Source organism: Lacerta agilis, chromosome 11 (assembly GCF_009819535.1).
Source record: "Lacerta agilis isolate rLacAgi1 chromosome 11, rLacAgi1.pri, whole genome shotgun sequence".
Classification (NCBI taxonomy): domain Eukaryota; kingdom Metazoa; phylum Chordata; class Lepidosauria; order Squamata; family Lacertidae; genus Lacerta; species Lacerta agilis.
The window spans coordinates 152,259-172,714 of NC_046322.1; the positions used below are offsets into that span (position 1 = coordinate 152,259).

General features: G+C 54.3%; 1 protein-coding gene across 5 annotated transcripts in view; it reads right to left on the reverse strand.

Annotated features, from left to right (window-relative positions):
* TLN1 (talin 1) overlaps positions 1-17,713 on the reverse strand; it is a 51,711-nt gene extending 33,998 nt beyond the window's left edge. For 4 of the 5 annotated variants that reach the window (XM_033164630.1, XM_033164629.1, XM_033164628.1 and 1 more), the window contains exons 1-3: positions 17,643-17,698; positions 457-623; positions 62-159 (exon numbers count right to left, since the gene is read on the reverse strand). In XM_033164630.1, the coding sequence (XP_033020521.1) occupies positions 62-159; positions 457-586 (228 nt within the window). In that variant the 5' untranslated portion in view covers positions 587-623; positions 17,643-17,698. Of the gene's footprint in view, positions 1-61; positions 160-456; positions 624-17,638 lie in introns of all 5 variants that reach the window. The other variant, XM_033164627.1, reaches the window with a different exon arrangement.
* Positions 17,714-20,456: the final 2,743 nt, after the last annotated feature.

Consider the following 20,456-nt stretch of genomic DNA (forward strand, 5'->3'; position numbering starts at 1 on the left):
GCCTGGCAAGGGAGGGCACGGCCAGAGGACAACCCATGCGGGGAAGGGGGGGGCAACGCACCCCATTGCGGAGCATGTAGTAGTCCAGGGCCTTCCCAGCTTCCAGCCAGATGCCTTTCTTGGGGTCTTCGTCCGACAGGAAGAGGCCAAAGTCGGTAGCTGGAAAAGAGCAGGAAAGACTCTTCCAGGGCAGGTCCAGTGGCTGCAGACGGAGGTCCAGGCGGGGCTTTGGGGAGGCCCCGCCCCCCACCCACCCCCGGGCTTGGGCTTGGGGACCCGCCTCTGCAGATGTCCCCCAACACTCTCCGCCTCTCTTCAGCTCTGCATGGAGCCATCTGAAGGGCATGCCCCCCTCTCTTGCCTGATGTGAAGAGATGCAGTTGAGAAGACATTCAACACCCCCCCCCCCGCATATCAGCTGCTCCAGCCTACCAAACCCCCCTGCCTCCGACTTACGCTGGCCCATCTGCGCCTCCGGAACTCGCTCCCGGATCATGCGGCAGGCATCGTACACCATGGTGGACGGCTCAAACTGCATCGTCTTCACCACGTTGCCAATGCTGATCTTGAGGGATAAGGCAACCATGGTGGCGGCTGGGGGGTCCCCTCTCCTGCTTCACCTGCGGGGCAAAGAGGGGCAACAGCCGCTGGTGAGCAAGACCCCTGGAGAGGCCACAACTCCCTTCAGCCAGGAAGCACTCGAGGAGGCGCTGAAGCAAAGGTTGGTCAACTGACAGGGGTCCCTTCCAGCTCGACCATTCAAACAACTAAAAACTGTGACAGGATTCAAGTAATGCTTGTAATGTACAAAAAACTATGGTGAAAGTAATTATTTTTCTTTTAAAAAATTGAGAAAACAAGGGAAGCACTTGGGGGGGGGGTATTGATAATGGTAACGATGGAAGGGCAGAGAGGAGTCAAAGGATTGAGGGAATCCTAAATGATGAAGTGGATGTTTAATGCTTGAATTTAAATTTAAATTTGTTATGTAAAATTTAATAAAAATGTATAAAAAAAGGAAAAAGAAAATTCAAGATATAGAAGTTAGGTGCCAAATGCCTCCTTAAACCAGGGTTACAGTCGCCAAAACGGAAGGTCTAGTTGCCATTTTTGAGCCAGATGGCTCAAAAGTTGACTTTTTGGTTTCTGAAATTCATTCTGGTTGTGCAGATAAAACACAATGGATAGAATTCTACAGGATATGCAGAGCCCGGATAGCTCAGTTGGTTACGGTGTGGTCCTGATAACACCCAAGTTGCAGGTTTGATTGCTGCATGGGGCATTGCGGGGGGTTGAGCTGGATGATCCTCAGGGTCCCTTTTTTGTGACTGGCAACTGGCCTTTTGCAACTGGTTGAGTAGCATGGCAACAAAAGACACGTCTTTGTTTTTTGCTGCTGATGCTGCACTGCCAAGCAAATCAGCTGATACCCTGCAGACCCAGATTCACCTGGCAGAAAATCAATCAATAAAATCTTTGCATCTGTCTTTACACACACACACACACACACACACACACACACACACGAGAATGACTAGACATTCTGTTTTGGTACCCGTGATCCAAGTTCCAGGAGCCATATGGCTCCTACCTGGGCATCCCAGTTTCTAACACTGCTATGAGGATGCGTTACTAGTGTGTGAAAACAGTCCAGACCCGAGGATCCCCAGGCAGGCACCTCCAGGTGGTGGAGATGCCAGGCGCCATCCTGGCACCCGGGCATCTTCCTTTGGTGGCAAGCGGCTGATAGCCAGGTGCAAAAGGCGCCTGGTGGATTCTGATTGTTGGCCAGTGCCCACCTAGTCCAGGACCCCGAGGTCCTGCTCCAGTTCAGACCCCATAAAGGGTATATGCTGCAACAATGTGCATTTTTACAAACTACCAATACATTTTTTAAAGGGCAATGCACAATCAAGTCATTAAAACACAGTATAATTATAAAATAATAAAATGGAGAATAAATGACCAACACCAAATCAAACTGATTCTGCAGAAAAGGCTTGGCGAGACAGAAATGTTGTCATCTGGGGGCAAAGTGCACAACTGCAGGTGTCTGGCTGGCTGCAGGAGGAGTGGCGATCCAGAGGGCAGGTGCAAAGCCCCCCATGTTGGCTGTGGGGGAGCCAGGGGGCCCCTGCAGGCGAGGGAGCAAGTGGCCGCTGTGGCTGGGAGGCAGCGGGACCCAGGACTGAGCAGGAAGGAACAGCGAGTCACTCTGGAGTGACAGCCCCGCTGTCCAAGAGGAAGGGGGCCTGGCAGGAGCCCCGGCTGATAAGACCCTGCGGCAAAAAGGAGCCACTGATATGGAAAAGTGGCTGGCGAGGATGACGGAGAAACCGCAGGAGGGAAGCATGTGGCTCCAGGCGTCACTTGAAGAAGAGCCTGCGAGACTGGGCCAATGGGGGCACTGAGTCCAGCCTCCTGTTCTCATGGTGGCCGGCCAGGTGCCCTTTGGGGGAAACCTGCAAGCAGGACTCAGGCACCAGAGCCCTCTCCCCTGCCACGGTTTCTGGCAACTGGCAGTAGAAGCATTGCTGCCTTCCCTGGTGACTACAATGTGCCCCCCTTTGCGGAAATTAAGTAGGAAAGAAGCACACTGTATTCCTAGCCAACAGAACAGGGTGTGGTGTGCCTTTTGTTGTGGTGTTTGTGTGTGTGGTGCCCACCTGTGGCTTGCAGGTGAGGGACAGGAAGGTGGGTGAGCCTTGCCTTAGACTCAGCTGTCTAGACAAAGGTCTCCTGGTCAGGAATGGACCCCAGCTCCCTCCTGGGCTGGGTTAAACCAACCCCTCTGCCCACCTGATCTCCACCAGCCCAGCTGAACACCTGAAGAACCATGGGATGTGTGCAGCCACAGCCCAGCCAGGGAAGCCAACTGTTTGGGGGGCTGGCTGGCTCCTACCAGGACAGGGACCCTCTGGGTTTGGGGAAGGGGCTGCTGAGACCACCAGCACCACCTGGGCAATAAAGGAACAGAGAAAGAGGTCTCCCCGCTCCCAGCTCAGCTCCTCTGTGGTTTCCCAGTGCCTGGGCCCAGGGAGATTCATCCTGCCCTCTCCGAGGAAGCTGCTCCAAGCACCAGAGGTGCCCCTGCCAGGCCAGGAGGGGGGGGAGGCACTCTCTCCCTCATGCACTGGTCTCCCGCCCTGGCCGAAGAAGTGTAAAAGGGAACCCCCAGCATGGCAGGGGTCCCTGTCCCAGAAGCCATGGGGGGCTGCTTTGGGTTCATCTACTTGCCGCCTGGCACCATGCCTCACTGGGCAGTGAACCAGCTCATGAGCACCCAATTCTGAGCAGCACAAGCCCCCCCCCCTCGGGCCGCCACTCTCACCCCCTGCATCCCAACCCAGGCCCAAAGCGCCTCACTTGACTGTGCAGGTCTTGGTCAGCTGTGCTCCACCACTGGAAAGAAGCAGCTTCCAAGCCAAATAGGCCGGCCAAGGCCCTCAAGCACCAGCCCTCCTCCTGCCCCTGGGCTTCGCTCTGAGCAGTCTCTGCAGCCAGGATTCTCCCTGCCTCTGCCTGCCTGGGCACACAGCTCCTGCTGCTACTGCTTTGGGCTCCTCGCCCCCTCTGCCTCCTTCCTCCTATCTCCTCCAGCCCATTTCCTGACCCGAGACCAGCGACCAGCCTGGCTCTCCCCTGGCCTGAGCCTCTTCCGCCCTGGGTGAGATCTTCCCCACCCCCTGCATGGCTCTCATCCTCTGCCAGGAACTGAGCTCAGGAGCAGGAAAAGGTCCTGCCAGTGACCCCGGGGGCTCAGAGTCCGGCCTGCAGTGGCCCTGGGACAACGTCAGGAGCACAGAGGGAGACTCCAGGAAGGGAAGGATCATTGGGAACTGAGGAGGCAGCAGAGGGCAAAACTGGGTGCCATGTTTGTCCCATGTGGTTGGGCCTTATGTGGCTATGAGACTGTGGGACTGCCCACAGGGGGTGTCCAGTCAGGGGATGCAAGCCCCCAATGCGGCTCAAGCTCCCCACACATGCCAGCTATGGGTCAAAGAAAATGCAGGGCTCCTCTTCTTGCCACTTCCTCCTCAAGGAGATGCACTCAGGAAGAGTTTGCCAGAGGCTCCTTTTGCGGCTTCTGCTTTCCGTCTGCTGCTGTGCTGACTGTGGGGTTTTGGGGCCTAGAACTTGCTAGCCATTCAGAGATGCTGGTTGCCCCCTGAAGGTGGTGGATGGGAGAGTCACCAGGCAGGCTCCAGCCTCACCCACAGCATTGCAGGCGCAGAGAGTGGGTGGGATTTTGCAAGAAGGGAGAGCAAAGGGAACTGATTCTGAAGCCGCAGCGGAAGCACGAGAAAGGCAGCAGGAGTGTTGCAGGGCCCCCAGCCAGGCAGGCGCTGTTCCTGGGGGCCAGCGCCCGCTCTGCACTGGCCCTGGGTGGAGGGAAGGCAGAGTGCCGCCAGCAGCAGCAGCAGAAGAAGAAGCTGTACGTGGCCCAGGAGGAGGAGGAGGAGGAGGAGGAGGAGGAGGAGGCAGACGGAGGAGCCCTCCCCTCCTCTCCACAGAAACATTCCAGGCCTGCATTCTTGAGCAACTCAGCAATCCAGTGCCTGCAGAGGCCCAGACTCCCCATTGGCTGACGGAGCCCATCGGGCAAGGGAAGGGTTTGCCCCCCCCCCGCGCAGGCCAAGGAATGTCAGAAGCACCCTGGCAGAGGGCGGCACAAAGGCACCAACACCCCACCCATGTGTGTCCCAAACCCTCCTTCCACCAAGCAGCACCAGCCCAGGCACAAAGCAAAGCTTGTGCCCCCTCTGCACAAAACTCCTTCTGCCCCTGACTTTCTCCCCACGCTCCCCCTGGCTCTGCGGCCCACCCTCTTCTTCCTGGGCCGGGCTGGCAACCGGATCGGCCGCTGCCCTTTTGCCAAGGAAGTCTGCCAGCTGGGTTGCCCAAGCCCAGAGAGAGGCAAAGTGTGTATCCGGCAGCCAGCGCAGGACGCCTCTTCCAGCCGCCTCCAATTAGGGCATTACTCAGCACATGCCGCCTCTGGAGGGATGGGATCTGTGTCAAGGGCCAGCAGGGAAACCAGCCTTTCACAAGAGGAGGGAGGTCGCATGTGGGGCAGCATCATGGAGCTGAAAGGGTCCTGGGAGGCCACCCCACCCCACCCAATTTGGTCAATTTGGAGCCAGGGTACCCCACTGCTTGAAGACCCTCTGGCCAGGCAGGGCTTGCAACCTCCCAGGTGAGGACAATGGCAAGAACCCCTGGGATCTTTCTCCAAAAGAACAGTCAGGCGCCCCCTTCTCCATGGGGGCCTTGCCAAAGCCCCTTTGCCCTTTCCTGGCAGATGTTTGGGTCAGCCAGACCCAAAGGAGGAAGGAGGGAAGCCCACAAGGAAAGAGGCAGCCAAAATTCAGATGCCCGCGTGCCCATCATCCCTGTCAGAGGCCCATCCAGGCCAGCCATGTCCAGCTTCTCACAGCAGCCTCTCCTGGGGAGCTCAGGATCCAACCCTGGCTATTTGGCTGCCAACGCCTGCTCCTGGCAGGTAGAGCACACACACCCCTGGGCACAGAGGCTCCGTTTGCAACTGGCACATCCAACTGGCATTCATTTAAGCTGTGCACCTGCCCAATGGTTCTCCAAGGCTCCTTCTGCTAATCCCCGCCTGCTGCCCAATCTCTTGCAGAAGCTCTTCCTTCGCTGCCACCTTCGCTTCTTGCATCTACAAGATAAGTTGCCTCCTGTCTTCTCACACACACAAGGCAGAGGGGAGAGGCCTGGTGCTGCCATGTCAAAGACCGCGTGGATCCTGGGGGACAGAGGGGAGTTGGTGCCTCCCCAGTCATGCCCACGTGTGTCAATGCTCATGCTCAGACACACACACCCCCAGACACACAGCACCCCTGCAGGGGAGGCTTGAGGAGGAATCTCAAGATAGCCACAGGAAGGTCGCAGGCAGCCCAAGGGGGTGCCAGGCAGCAGCTAAGCGGGGGGGGGGGAGCACCAGGCAGATGCTCTCCCAACTGCCTCCCTCAGCTGTGAGCTACCAGAGGCCCCTTGACAAGATGCCACAGAGGGAACACGGTGAGGGGCTGGCTCCTCAAAAGACCAGCCTGGTCAATGCTAGGATTGCTTCTCCGAGTCCCCGCAAGGGTCACAAGGCGCCAAGGACAGCCGTCCTGCTCTCAGTGCCCCAGCAGAGAGGGAAGATACGCAGGAAAAAATACCAGGCACCCCCCCCCCCAATGCCTTGAAGCTTCGCCTGCAGGTGCCGCAAGGTGAAGCAGAGAGGATTTTGTGGGGAGGGGCAGGGCTGGAGTCCCCCAAACAGGAAAAAACATGTTCTAGCTGACAGGCAGCTGCAGAGGAGAGCCAGCTCCACGCTGTCTAAGGTGTCACCCAAGAATGCAGGCCTGAGTCAAGGGGGGGGGCCTTTGGCTTCTCATCCTGCAAGGCAGCAGCCGCATGGATCCAGGACCAGCAAAGGGCCAGGAAAGGAGGAAGATCATGCAGCCATGTCAGTCAGCCAGCAAAGCAGAGCTCTGGAGCCCATCCCAGGGAGAGCCCTCCAGAATCTGCTACCAGAAGGTGCAAATGGCGATTAGGCAAAGGCACAGAGGGGGAAAGGGTTCCCCATGGCTGCTGGTCCTGGTGGGGCGATGCCTGCCACCTCCAACAGCCCAGCCCCAAAGGTCTGAATCCCAGGAGGCGGAGCAGGATAGGGCCTTTGGGCTCTGCTTGTGGGCTTCCACCCCATGAGGCTCCTGGCAGGTCAGGGTGGGCAGGTGGGTGCTGGCCAGAGGTCCAATCCAGCTGCAGAACTCTTCCTCATATGGAGGGGCCAGCGGAGAGCAGGACGGGGACAGGGGGGTCTGAGCAGGTCGGAGGAGCCACAGGGTGGGCCGAATGAGAATGGGAACCTCCACTGGCCCCACACCAGATGGGTGAACACCTGAAAGGAGATCAGGAGTGAGCGGGGGGGGGGGGGAGACTCTGCATACTGAAAGAGAAGGAGCCGTTCTGGAGAAAGAAACCCCATTGCTCTGGGGGAAGCCACAGAGAAGCAGTGCAGGATTGCAGGGGGCTGGATTAGATGCCCCGCCAGGTCCCTCCTAACTCTACAATGCTATCATTCTACGAAGGAGTCCCTGAAGGGACAGGGCTGTGCAGCCAAGGTCCCGCACCTCTGCTGCACCCCAAGTTCAAGTGGGTTTGCCCCTTTGCAAGCTGGCCTCCATGTGCCCCAACGGCACCCCAGCCACTCGGGGGCGCAAGTCAGCTGCTCCCCCCAGGCCTGGACCCCAGAGCAGAAGGCAAGGGCACCCCGTCCTTGTCATCCAGCCCCCATCCTTTTGCCAGAGTTGGGAAGTCCCCCTCACCCCCGTCCCCTTCCAAGCTCTCCAGGGCTCAGGATCGCTGAGAAAGCCAAGCGCTCGTGGGTTCTGCTTGCGAGCAGGGCTCAAAATTAGCAGGGAGCAAGGCGCATTTTGCACCTACAGATTCTCCATTTGCGAGCACCTTAAAAAGCCTGGGTGCCATTTTTTGCGCCTAGCTGACGCTCAAGGATTACTGAAATGTGCATGATTTGAAGCCTGGGAGTATATTTTAAGGATAGACAATATGTGAAGGAGTTCAACAATAAGTGTTTTGAAAACTGAAGTACGGTACCAATATTTTTGCAGTAAACACCAAGTTAAGCATGTACTGTATTAACAAGTTCTGCTAAAAATGTGATATTAACAATGTGTCACTTATGTGAATTGTGTATTAATTCATGCTATGTTGAAAACCCCAATAAGTGTTTTGTTTTGTTTTTTAATCGAAGTGATGGTTATAAATACATTTAACAAGCAATCGGGATTGAAAGTAGCCACTAGCTTGGATAGCCTTGAAAAGGGATTAGGCCCATGCCTGGAGCAGAGCGCTACCCATGGCCAGGGACCACAATGGTTCTGCTGTGCCTCTAGGTGCTTCTGGAAACTGCAAAATCGTGATGGGCTCTGGCTTGCAGGCTCCCTGTTGGGGCAGCAGAGCAGCCGGTGAGAACAGGGCCCGGCTGGGTGCATTTGGAGAGTCTGCCCTGAGCTGCCAGGCCTCGCCTGCAGAGGAAGAGGAGGAGGGAGGGCTTGCAAGCCTCCCCCTCACAGCTGCAGGGGGGGGGGAAACCTCTGCAAGGCCTGCTCTCTTTGCACAGGAAGTTGTGCAAAGCAGCGTGGTTAGCACTCGGCGGCTCTGCAGGCCTTTGGGGAGGCAGGGAGGCAGCGGCACAGCCAGCCCCACTCCCTGCTTTGGCCAATGCGTTGATGGGCCTTGTGCAATCTCTCTGGCCTCACCAGCCCACCAGCAGGGGCCAAGTTCCTACCGGAACTGCATGCACACACGTTCACATGCGCTCAGGATCTTTCACACATGCACGCCGGGATTTTTCATGCGAAACACTAGAGCCAGCACACAGTGGTTGGGCCTGACGGGAGCCTTTGGGAACCAGCAATTCTGCACACAGCCCAGCGGCCCGCAGGGAGGGCGCAGGGCAAGGCGGCTCTACCGGCATTCTCCCCACCCCCAGCCCAGCCTCCCTTGAGGTCCTTGATTCCGCTCCCCACCCCCACTTGGGCCAGAAAGAGCAGGAAGAGGAACTTCAGGCTGGGAGGGAACAGCTCAGCGCCCCCCTCCACCTCCAACGCTGCTCTCAGCCAAGTCACAGGCTTCTCCACCAAAAAATACTTTTTTAAACCCCTAGTCATCTTTGCTCCAGCTCTAGTCAAGCTGCAGCCCCAAAAGGAAAACTCAGTGGAAAAAGTCAGCAAACTTACTATACTAGGGGGTGGGGGGTAGAAATCAGTGACAGAAGCTCAGATATATAATCTCATTGCCAAATGGCAGCTTAAACCTAGGCTGCTGTTGGTACAATGGAATGTATAGGTTTTGTCCCCCCATGGGATATCATCATCATCATCATCACTATTACTACCATTTCTATACCACTTTATGTTTTGAAGAACAAATCTCAAAGCCATTTACAGCACATTAAAACATCAGATAAAACAATCCAGAATAAAACTAATTCAAGCTTCAAGGAAAAAATATTTCAGATCCTTCTCTAAGGGACGTTTTGTTTTCCTTAGTCACCAGCCTGGTATCCAGAGATCTCCATGTGGTCACAATGGGACCCGCGCCAGACAAAAATGCACCTGGCGCCTGGCTAATTTTGAATGCTGGTGGAAATAGCTGGTGAAAGCCTTCCCTACTTGGGTGCTCAGCAAAATGTCAACCCCGCGGCCCTCCTCCACCTCTGTCACATCACTCAGCACATGAGGACACAAGGGACTGCGCCCAAGGAAATGCTGGACGCCTATCAGGCCTGACTCAAGACTTCTCAAGGAAGCAAAATGCAACCCCAGAACCTACAAGACCACTGGGCCTCAGAGGAAGAGGCATCTGCACTCCAAGATCCACACGCTGCACCAATGAGGCACCTCCTAAACAGGGGTGCCAATTTGAAAAAAAATATTGGGGGGCCCAGGTAAGCCCCACCCCCACATAATTGCATGCACGCACACCATTGACGCTGGACCAGAGGGGCCATTGGCCTTTTCCAAGAGGCTCCCAAAGGGGCAGAGCCTGGGAGAGGCAGATTTGCAGGTGGAGGTTCAACATGGCCCCACTTCCGCCTCCCGCCCTCTGAGGAGCAAGTGGCTCCCTGGGAGCTCTCCTTGGTGCTGCAGCAGCCAACCTGCCTTGCTCCACTGGCTCCTCCTTGGGACCCGAGCAGGACACTGCCTTGCAACTCACACATGAATTGGAGGGTTGGAAGCACCAACCCCCGGCAACAAAGGAATCACAACGAATGCCTATCAACGAAAGACCAGTTGAGAAGTAAAAGCCCAAAGAGAGCCAGGATCCATCATTCTGGGCTGAGATGAGCCGTGCACTGGCACAGGGCGACTCTAGGGAACTCAAACATACATGAATGGGCACCCCAGGGGGCCACCTCTTTCTCTTCCACCCCCATCGCTGCCATCAGTGGACCCTAGCAACCAATAAGAATGAAGCACCAGCTGCCCATAAGCCCCAGTATTGTCTTGAGCCCATGTCAGAGAATCCTCCATGACAATGATGGCAGCAGAAAACTCCCCGTCTCCATTTACCTGGTGCTGGAGGAGACTCTTGAGAGTCCCATGGACTGCAAGAAGATCAAACCTATCCATTCTCAAAGAAATCAGCCCTGAGTGCTCACTAGAAGGACAGATCCTGAAGTTGAGGCTCCAGTACTTTGGCCACCTCATGAGAAGAGAAGACTCCCTAGAAAAGACCCTGATGTTGGGAAAGATGGAGGGCACAAGGAGAAGGGGATGACAGAGGATGAGATGGTTGGACAGTGTTCTCGAAGCTACTAACATGAGTTTGGCCAAACTACGAGAGGCAGTGAAGGATAGGCGTGCCTGGCGTGCTCTGGTCCATGGGGTCACGAAGAGTCGGACACGACTGAACGACTGAACAACAACAACCATTTACCTGAGAGCAGGGCTGGCCAGCGGAGCCTTTCTGCCTGGGCAGATGGTGTCAACCCCCTCCGGCCCTTGCTTGCCATGCTGGCTGGGATTGATGGGAGGAAGAGTGAGGTGAGCAGCACTTGGAGGGCATAACTCTGGCCACCACACACACACACACACACACAGGAGGAATTTATTTGTTCTGAGAGCCAGGATCCCCAGGGGGCTCCTGCAGCCAGTTTGCACCATGCTCTGCTGCCAAAGTAGCTTGAATTTAAGCCCAACATTCGGAGGAATGCGATCAGCAGTGATCCTCTTTAGTGGGAGAGATTTCAGCTCATGGAGCCTGCGGGTGTCGGTCAGTCGCTACGAGATTTCAGACCAGCCTTGAGTCCTGCCTGACCTGGTTGGTGAAAACCACAAGATCAGCCGAGGACGGCAGAAGCTGCCAGGACCTTTAAAAAAATTAAACAGTACCATTTCTTGGAAAGGAAGCAGGCATGAGACGTCTGCCCAAGCAATCCTGACTGGACTTGCTGCCCTCCCGGATAATTATTAGCTGGTCTTGGTCTTCAGCACTGCCATTTCCTAGCAAATTATCTGAGCAGGTCGTGGCAACTCAACTCTAAGCTTTCTAGAGGAAACCGATTTGGGATCCAACTTATCCAAAGTTGCCACTGACTCTAGATTGTTCAGGATGGGGACTGGAGGCAGTGCCTTGCGGAGGGTGCCAGCCTGCCTGATGGATGCTCGACCCCCTGCCCATTGCCCTACAGGACTCCTCAGGGTTCCAATCCATCCTTTCTCCTCTCTGTGAAACGCCAGGGAGACATTCTCCAGGGATGTCAGACAGGGTTCAAAAATAGCCAGGTGCCTTTTGCAACTGGGGATTGTCAGAATGCAAGAATTTTGAGAAGTCTTGGGACTGGGACTCAAGAATAAAATTGCTGCTGCAGCTGGTGAGAGCATGGGAAGAGAAAGGCCTCTCTGCCCAACTCCAGAGCAGGGTGGAGTTGATTTAAATCAAATTGATTTAAATCACTAGTCAGTAAGATTTGATTTAAATCATTTTTTTTTACATAAAGACTCATTCTTGCTGGTATAATCTTAATAGTCACAACCAGATGAAGGTTTCATTTTGGAATAATAAATTTTCAGAGTAGTTTTTACAGTTATATCAAAAATTGCTGATTTGGTTATACTATTAGAAACACAAATTTGCTGTAGTTTATTGGAAAGAGAAAAGTAATAATGTCCTTAATAACAATTTAAACAATTTATTTAATTAAAACAACAGCATTATAGCATATGTATCCATGTTTGTTAACTGATGTGGTTGAAGGATTTTTTAAAAAAAAAACTTAGACTGAGTTTTAGCACATATGAAAAACTTAAAACAAATTCTTATTTCCTGATGAATAGCCTTTGGACTATAATGTACCTTAAATGGAAAACTATATTTGGAAAGATTTTTCCTCCAAAAGCATTTTATTTTAAAAATCTGATTTAAAAATCTGATTTAAATTTTAAAAATCCAACTTAAATTTTTAGAAATCCAGTTTTTTTTAAAAAAAAATCATTGATTTTTATCCACCCTGCTCCAGAGTAGGAAAGATCACTGCTGCATGTGCTGGGAAATGCTGCTTTCCTTGCCACAGTGCGAGTCCCCAGGCTGGAACCTGAGGGTGCAGAAGGAGAAGAGCGAGTCACCCTTGTAAAAAGGACCACATGGCAGCGAACTTTCTGCTTCTGCGGTTCCAGGAGCCATTTGGCAATCAGCTTCTCTATCCCAGTTTCTAACACTGATGCCATCAGTACGCCAATGCCACTCCACTCTCTCCTTCCTCCTTTTCCTTGGATGCCAAGGAAGCAGAAAGAGCTTTCCAAGGGGTCAGTTCTGTTCTGGATGGGGCTGCACTCTCCTTGAAGGCTCCCACAGCAGCTTGGCAGGGGGGGGGGGGAAGGGGGGAGGCAGCTTCCCCTGTCCCTGTGCTAAGGGATTTCAACAATCAAACATGTCCATGAATGCTAATTACTCTTCAGTAGCAGTATGATTACATTTTATATATAATACCTGTAGGCTGGCAGTTCTCAAAGCAGTGTTCGAAATTAGCCAGGCGCCAAGCACATTTTGCACTTGGCTTTTGACTTCTTGCAACCAAGTGAAGATGCCCAGGTGCCAGGATGGCACCTGACATCTCCACCACCTGGAGGTGTATGCCTGGGGATCCTTGGATCGTGACTGTTTTCATGCACTAATACCCCATCCAGTAGAATTCCATTAGCTATATTTTACCTGCACAATTGGAATGGAAATTGTAGCTCTATATGGGAATTAGGGGTTTACTAATGACTCTCAGCACCCTTATAGATAATGATGTTCCAAAAGAGTTGGTTAACTTATTTATGTATACTGTACAGTACAGCGACAACCACGCAAATATTGTATGGCCAAAGATGGAAAGGAGCAGAGGTTCCAACAAAGGAAGATTGGCTTTTGGAAATGATGCAGTATGCAGAACTGGCAAGATTAATAACAAAGATCAGAGACCAAATGATGAACAATAGCCTGAGGACTGGAAACTTTTTATTGAGTATTTAAAGCAATGCTATAGCGAAATGAAAAAGCGAGCAGGACTTGAAATATGAGCAACAGCATGAATTATTAAGACAAATAGTTCAATTAGGTGTATTCAATAGGGGAAATATGGAAACGATGAAAGAGGAGGACAGGAAGTCAACAGATAGAGTAACTTACGGTTTATGTTAAAATGTGCAAAGTTTTCTTTTTTTGAGAAAAATTAATAAATAAGATTTTTAAAAATACTACAGTTCCCAGGATCCATTGCAGGCAGGACTGTTCAATGTGGTATAATACAGCATTAGAATTAGCCTCAGAAGAGCTTCTTCATTTCAGTGGGTCTACTCTGAATACAGTCCATGGTTTTTAATTTAAAACCACTGACGGAGATGATGCAGGGTCCTGTCCTGTTGACCCACAGGTCCTCTTCATTAAACATGGCTTGTGGGGGGGGGGGGCTTCAAGGAGCTGCCCACCTAAGTTCCCAAAGAGGGAGAGAAGGAAAGACAGAAGCATGGGTGGTGGGGGGGGGGATGGGGGGATACAGCCTGGCACCTGCTGGAAATTGGAAGAAAGAGGCAGCCTTTCCAAGCCACTGGATGTGCCCCCCAACCCCTCATCCGCCCACCTACCAGGCACGAGGAGAAGAGGCTCAGCCTGGACAGTTTGGAGTTTGGAGAGCCAGTTTGGTGTAGTGGTTAAGAGCGGCAGACTCGTAATCTGGGGAACCGGGTTCGTGTCTGCACTCCTCCACATGCAGCTGCTGGGTGACCTTGGGCTAGTCACACTTCTCTGAAGTCTCTCAGCCCCACTCACCTCACAGAGTGTTTGTTGTGGGGGAGGAAGGGAAAGGAGAATGTTAGCCGCTTTGAGACTCCTTCGGGTAGTAAAAAGCGGGATATCAAATCCAAACTCTTCTTCTTCTTCTTCTTCTTCTGGACGGGCCGGAAAAGATTGCTGGGAGGTTCCTGACTCTCAGAAAGAGGATCTCCAAAACTATTTCCCTTGAAGACTCACTTCTGCCTGCTTGTCTGCTCAGACAGTCCATTTCTGCAAAAGGCATCCAAAGGAACTTCTGCAGCCCTTTAATTCAGAGGCAAAGAGCTTGGGAGCAAACTCCCCTGAATTAATTGGGAACGACTTTGGAAGCGGGCACTACAACTGCACTGCACAATCCTCAGAGCTGGAGCAGACTCTCTCCAGGTCTACTCAAGCGCCACAACCTGAAGATGAACTGTGAAAAATGTGTGTCAAATCTTTTAAAAGGGAAGGAAATGAAGCCAAGCCGGGAAGCCTCTTCTGCAGTGTTCCAAGACTCGCTGTAATAAAACGTCATCTCACAAGTATTTTTTTTCATTTCTTAAAATAATCATAGTCTGCTGTTTCAACTTCCCTCTAGGGTGATTCAAGGTGGGTAATAAGTTGAGCGTGGGAAAAGGGAACAAGGGGAGCAGGGACAGGTAGCAAGGAAGTCAGAGGAGGGTTCCCAGAGGGCAAGCAGCCAAGCAAGAGCCCCCTTCACCCACCCACCACAAAGTCCACCTGCTCCTGAGTTTGACAGGAGCACAGGAAGGTGGCAGAGCGGGCAGAAAAATGTGTCAAACACTTGGGAAACCTCTTGACAAACTGCTGGCCTCCCCCTGTAGCAGGTTCCACAGATGGAGACCTACAGCCAGTCTCGGATGCCTCCCCTGCGGCCCTGTTCTTGTCCAGCCTCATCCCAGCCTTCCAGGCAAGCAGCAGATTCCAGCAGGGAGAGGGAAGCTCTGCTGCCTGAAAACATTCACTCCCCCCCCCCCTTGCAATCTGAGGCGTAAACAATGACTGCTACCAAATATGGAATTTGTAGCCGGCCAGTCACAGAGCCAAGAGCCCCACAGCCTTCCAGCCTCCTCCAGGCAGCCGATGCAGAGGACCATGCTGGTGACTCAGTGCAAAACCTGCCCTGAAGAGATGGCACGTGGCGCAAAAGCAGGACCCCAAGAGGGAGAGACCATCATTCTCAAGGGGGCTTCATAGCCAAGAATCGAGTTTCTATGGAGGAAGTTGCGCTCATACCAATACAGTATTGGCACTTGCACACACAGCACCCTCAGGTAAATCAAAGAACGAGGCCCAGGCACTTCTCCTGCTCCCTGCCAGGCGCACAAGCAGCTCTGCTCTCTGAAGGCCCCCGAGGCCACAAGTCCCCCCCCCCCCGGAACACAAAACGTCATGGGTCCTCATCCTTCACAGGTTGGATGCATTCCTGGGCTTGTGTGGGGCGCCCATGGCCAGGGGCCATGATTCTGCCCTACACACCGGCCACCGCGGGTCCATTTCCAGCTGCCCCTTTAGACCTCGCCATCACCTGCCACCCACGTTCTCGTGCCACTGAAACCGCAGGTGGTGCCAGGCCAGCCTGCTCTGAAGCAGAAGCCCAGAAGCTCCTCACCACACAAGGGCCGAGCCCAGCCAAGGAGCCAGGGAACCAGGGCTCAGGGCCCCGCCCTGCTGCTGTGCCCACCAACCTGCCTCAGGGTCTCCATGTGGCAAACTCAGGGGTGAGAGAGACAGAGAGGCCTATTCTCTGGAGCCAGGCTGCCCTTTAAGTGGAGCAGGGAAAGAGGGGCAGCGTCTGCCTGCATCTTACACTCCACGGAGCCTCCTCCTCCGCCTCTGGGTACAATCGCCACCTTGTTCTGGGATCAGGGCACCAGCCAGCCTGTGCAGGACACACCGTCACAAACAGCTTAGGTCGGAGATCAGCAGGCTCCACTCTGGAGTGGCAAGGAGGGCACAAAGCCCCAGGTGGGCAGGGGGGTTGGGGAGGGGGGCAACCTTGGTTTTCGACCCCGGAAGCCAGGCTGCCAAGTGGCCCAGGTGGGCAGAGAGGATCCCCGCAAAGGGAGGCAGCTGTAGCTTCTGAACTCCTCAAAGGCACAAAGGGAGACATGACAACCACACTACAAATGAGGAAATGATTAATTTAGCAACTAGCATCAGGCAGAGAGCCTGCCGGAAAAGCAGAGAGGCATCAACACAGAGCAAGAAACCAGCTAAAACTTTCCTCCATTAAGAAACCAGCAAATGGTAACCCAATTTTAATCGGTTTCCCTGAGGTCAAGAAAGATGCCAAACTGCTGGTGGCTGTTCTTCCCTTGCCAGTTGGGAGGGAGCTTTGGGGGGTGGGGGGGGGGATCTCCGATTTCCCCTGCAGACCCTGGCCGGGTAATTTTGAGCTTGTCGTGGCTCCCAGTGAGGGGCTACTAAGAGTGAATGAAAAAGGCTCCAGCAACCGAGTGCGGATCTCTGAACGTGCAGGGAACAAATAGGTGCAGAAAGTCCGACCTGAAGGCTAGAGAAACGGAAGGACTTCCACGGCTGTCCGGAATGCCAGGAAGCCGCCCCCACCCCCAGGAAAAGGAGGGCACCTCTGCCCTGGAAACGCCGGTAAATGAAGCTGGCCAAGGGTCGCCAAAGTGGGGCCCGCACCGTCAAGGGACAGGCGCGCAGCCCCGCGAGTCGGGGGCGACCAAGCCCACCGGGAGAGACTTGCAGAAGCGGCGGCAGGAAAGGCGGGAGCAGGACTGGCTGCGGCACTTCGCCAAGCCACGCGCTCCGCCTCCGCGCTCCCGTTTCGCGCTCAGCCCGCGGAAGGCAAAAGCCCGACAGGCAGCGCCTCCCGGATCTGGCAGCGGGGCCTCGACGGCTGCGGGGCCCACCGTGGCGAGCGAAGGGCCGGCAGGTGGGCCCCGGCCCAGAGGCTCTGCAGCAGCCAGGCTGCGGAGAGGGAAACGGCGCCCGCCGGAGACTCTGGCGAGCGAGCGGGCAGCGGCAGCCTGCCGCTCGCCGGGGCGGGACCCAGCCGGGCCTGATTCACTTCCTGCCCAAGGGGCGCCCTCGAGGGCCGCGCCCAAGCCCAGACGCCCCGCGGCAGCAAGCGGCGCCCGCCCAGGACAGCCCCTCGTTCCCTGGCGAGGGAGCCCCAACGAGGTGGTCGCCGCCGCGGGGATGCATCTGGAAGTCACGTGCAAGCAGCCGGGACCGGCCCGAGCAGGAGGAAGCCGAGAGCCTCCTGGAGGCGGTCTTCGCCCGCCCCGTCCCGCGCCCACGCGCCACCCCGTCCGCCTCCCGCTGCGGGGCTGGGGCCCTCCGCAAAGGAACGGCGCGTGCCCCACGGGGCAGAGACCCTTCCTCCCCGCCGGAGAGCTCTTCCCGAGGGCGGCGGAGCCCGCCTGGGCCCGGCCCCGAGGCTACGGAAAACCCGTCGGGGCAGGAAGCCAGGAGGGTGGGACCTGCCCTGCCCTGCCCGAGCCGCGCTGCGCTGCGCCGAGAGGCGGCCGGGATGCGCCTGGCACGCGAGCGGGAGGCGGCACTCGGGCACCCGCGGGCCGAGGGAGGAGTCGCGCGGAGCGGGAAGGGACCCGCCGGCGGAGCCAAGACCCGGCGGAGCCCGGACGCGGACGCCGCCCCTGCTCGACTTCTTCTTTTTCCCGCCCCGCTCCCGTAAGCACCCCGGGGGGGGCGTCTTCTCCTCCTCGGCCCCCCAATTCCTGTCCGGGTCAAGGGAAAGAGAGTCGCCTCCCGCCCCCTCCCCGGAATGAGGCGGGGGGCTCCTTCCTACCTGGGGGGACGCGGCGGCGGCGGCGGCTCTTGCGGGGCGCGACTGGCTTCTGGGGGGAGGAGCGCCGAGGGGCGGGAGCGCGACCTCCCCTCCTCCTCCTCCGGGTCCCCCAGACCCGCCCCCCGGCCGCTCCACCCCGCCGCCGCGAAGGAAAAGTGGCGCCCGCCCCGTCTGCCTGCGGCACAGGCGCAGAGCCGAGAGGAAGCCGCCGCGGCCATGTTGGGTGTGGGCGCCGGGCTCTTTCCCCGGCGGCGATGGGTGGCGGCGCCATCGGCCAATCAGCTGGCGCGACGAAGCCTCGCGGGGTCGTGCTGGCGCCCGGGAGAGCGCGGGGCTGCCCTGGCGCAGTGCGCTGAGCAGAGGCTGAGCAGGCTCTCACCAGGCGCGCCGGGAGCCGGGAGCTGTGCTGCCGCAGCCGGGCAAGCACCAGAACAAAAGCGGACTCAGAGGGTCGCTCCCTCCCCAGACACGTGTCTGGCTGCGTCTTTGGGAGCCCAGAGCAGCGCCGCCTACAACACTTGGGAAGGCTCCGATTTGGTAAGCACCGAAAGGCGTCTGCGACGGAGGCAGGGGAAAAGCCCCTCTCAGCTAAGGACAGTGCGAAATTCCGCAAACGCACGCCCTTGCATGTCCCTCTGGACAGAGGTGCTTACAAGCCTAACGTCAGTGTATTGGAAGAAGCAAGGATCACCAGTGTCCAAGCAATTGTTCTTCTTCGACATCAACTTCGTTGGACTGGTCATGTTGTGCGGATGCCTGATTCTCATCTTCCAAAGCAACTACTCCAATCCCAACTCAAGAATGGAAAGCGAAATACAGGTGGGCAATAAAAAGTTTAAAGATGCTCTCAAGGCAAATCTTTAAACATGTAGTATAAACACTGACAGCTGGGAGACACTGGCCTGCGAGCGCTCCAGTTGGAGAACAGCCTTTACCAAAGGTGTTCAAACTCAGGAGAAAGGGAGAAACGTGCTAAGAGGAAGGCACGCTTGGCAAACCCTCACCGTGATCCACTCCTTCCAGGAAATCTATGTCCCCACTGTGGAAAGACATGTGGATCCAGAATTGACCTCCACAGTCACTTATGCACTGACAGCTAAGTGTGCATGCACACGAAAGCTCATACCAAGAACAAACTTAGTTGGTCTCTAAGGTGCTACTCATGAGAAGAAAAGACTCCTTAGAAAAGACCCTGATGTTGGGAAAGATGGAGGGCACAAGGAGAAGGGGACAGAGGATGAGATGGTTGGACAGTGTTCTCGAAGCGACTAGCATGAGTTTGGCCAAACTGCAGGAGGCAGTGAAAGATAGGCGTGCCTGGCATGCTCTGGTCCATGGGGTCACGAAGAGTCGGACACGACTAAACGACTGAACAACAAAGGTGCTACTGGAAGGATTTTTTTTATTTTGTTTTGACTATGGCAGACCAACACGGCTACCTACCTGTAACTGGAGCTAAGACCATGTTCATGGAAGACAATCTTACTCGGCTAGGAGGGCTCACCAAAGAAAGGAAGCAGCAGCTTACAAGCTGCAAGACCTCAAGGGACCAACCCAGGCTCTGCCATCCTCATCCTTCTCAGAGAGGCCCAGAGGGTGGCAACACCAGAACAGGCAGTGGCTCTCTGTTTGGGGGAATGCTCTCCCCAAGGAGGTTCAGCTGGTGCCTTCAGTATCCATATTTAGGAGCCAGGCCTTTGAGTGATTAACATTAAATGTATGTGGGGAAGGGGGATTTCTGGAGGGTGCCCCTGTCAAGAAGGCCTTCTGTCTGGTTAATGACCCAATTAAAAACCTGGACTCTTTTCTTCCTGCAACTTACCAATTTCTGATCCCCAAGATAATTTCTCTTCCTATTCCTTGGCTGCTAAATATACCCAGGAGTCTTTGGTGAGGGACTTTGTCAAAGGCTTTTTGAAAGTCCAAGGACCCGATGTCAACCGGATCCGCTCTACATGGATGCTTGTTAAACAACTTCTTCTCATTGGTCTTAATGTTTTTAGCAACATGCTTCTCAAAATATGTTTCTTAAAGCATCCTTTACTGTCTGCTTGCCCTTTTTTGGCCAGTGTTCTTTTTTGCTCTATTCATTTGGACAACAATTCCAATTTTTTAAAGGGAAGCTTTCTTGCCTCTAATAGTTTCTTTGACTGGTCTTTGTGGTATGTTCCTTGATCGGTGGTGCACACTCCTCTTGAGTTTCTAATACTGTGTTTGTGTGTGTGTGTGTGTGTGTGTATATATATATATATATGTGTGTGTGTGTGTGTGTGTGTGTGTGTGTATATATATATATATATATATATATATATATATATATAACTCCCAAGCATTTTGGAGTGATTTGACCCTCTTGACTTCACATTTCAACTTCCTTTTTACCACCCTCCTCATTCTGGGGAATTTTCCTTTTTGAAATCAAATGTGACTGCGTTGGATTTTCTTGGCAATTGGTCATTTACATGTAGATTTAATTTAACAGTGGTTTGAACACTTCTTCTACAGCAAATATTCCCACTTCTGCAAACATTTTTTGCACCTATATTGGCTGGTTTCAGAGGTAATGGAATAGGCCCTAAAGCTGTTATTCCTTACCCTAATGCAACACAATTAGACTTGTTCACATTGGAATAAAAGGCATCTCTCTATTTTTGTAACATCTTTTGGAGACAGGCCAGATCTGCATACCAGACACTGCTATTACCCACTCCCTATCTTGCAACAAGACGCTAATGTCTTCTTATAAAAACAAAACATTAAATTGGCCTGAGTTAACCAATCCACCTTTGTAGATTAGTTATATATTTAAAGCATAGCC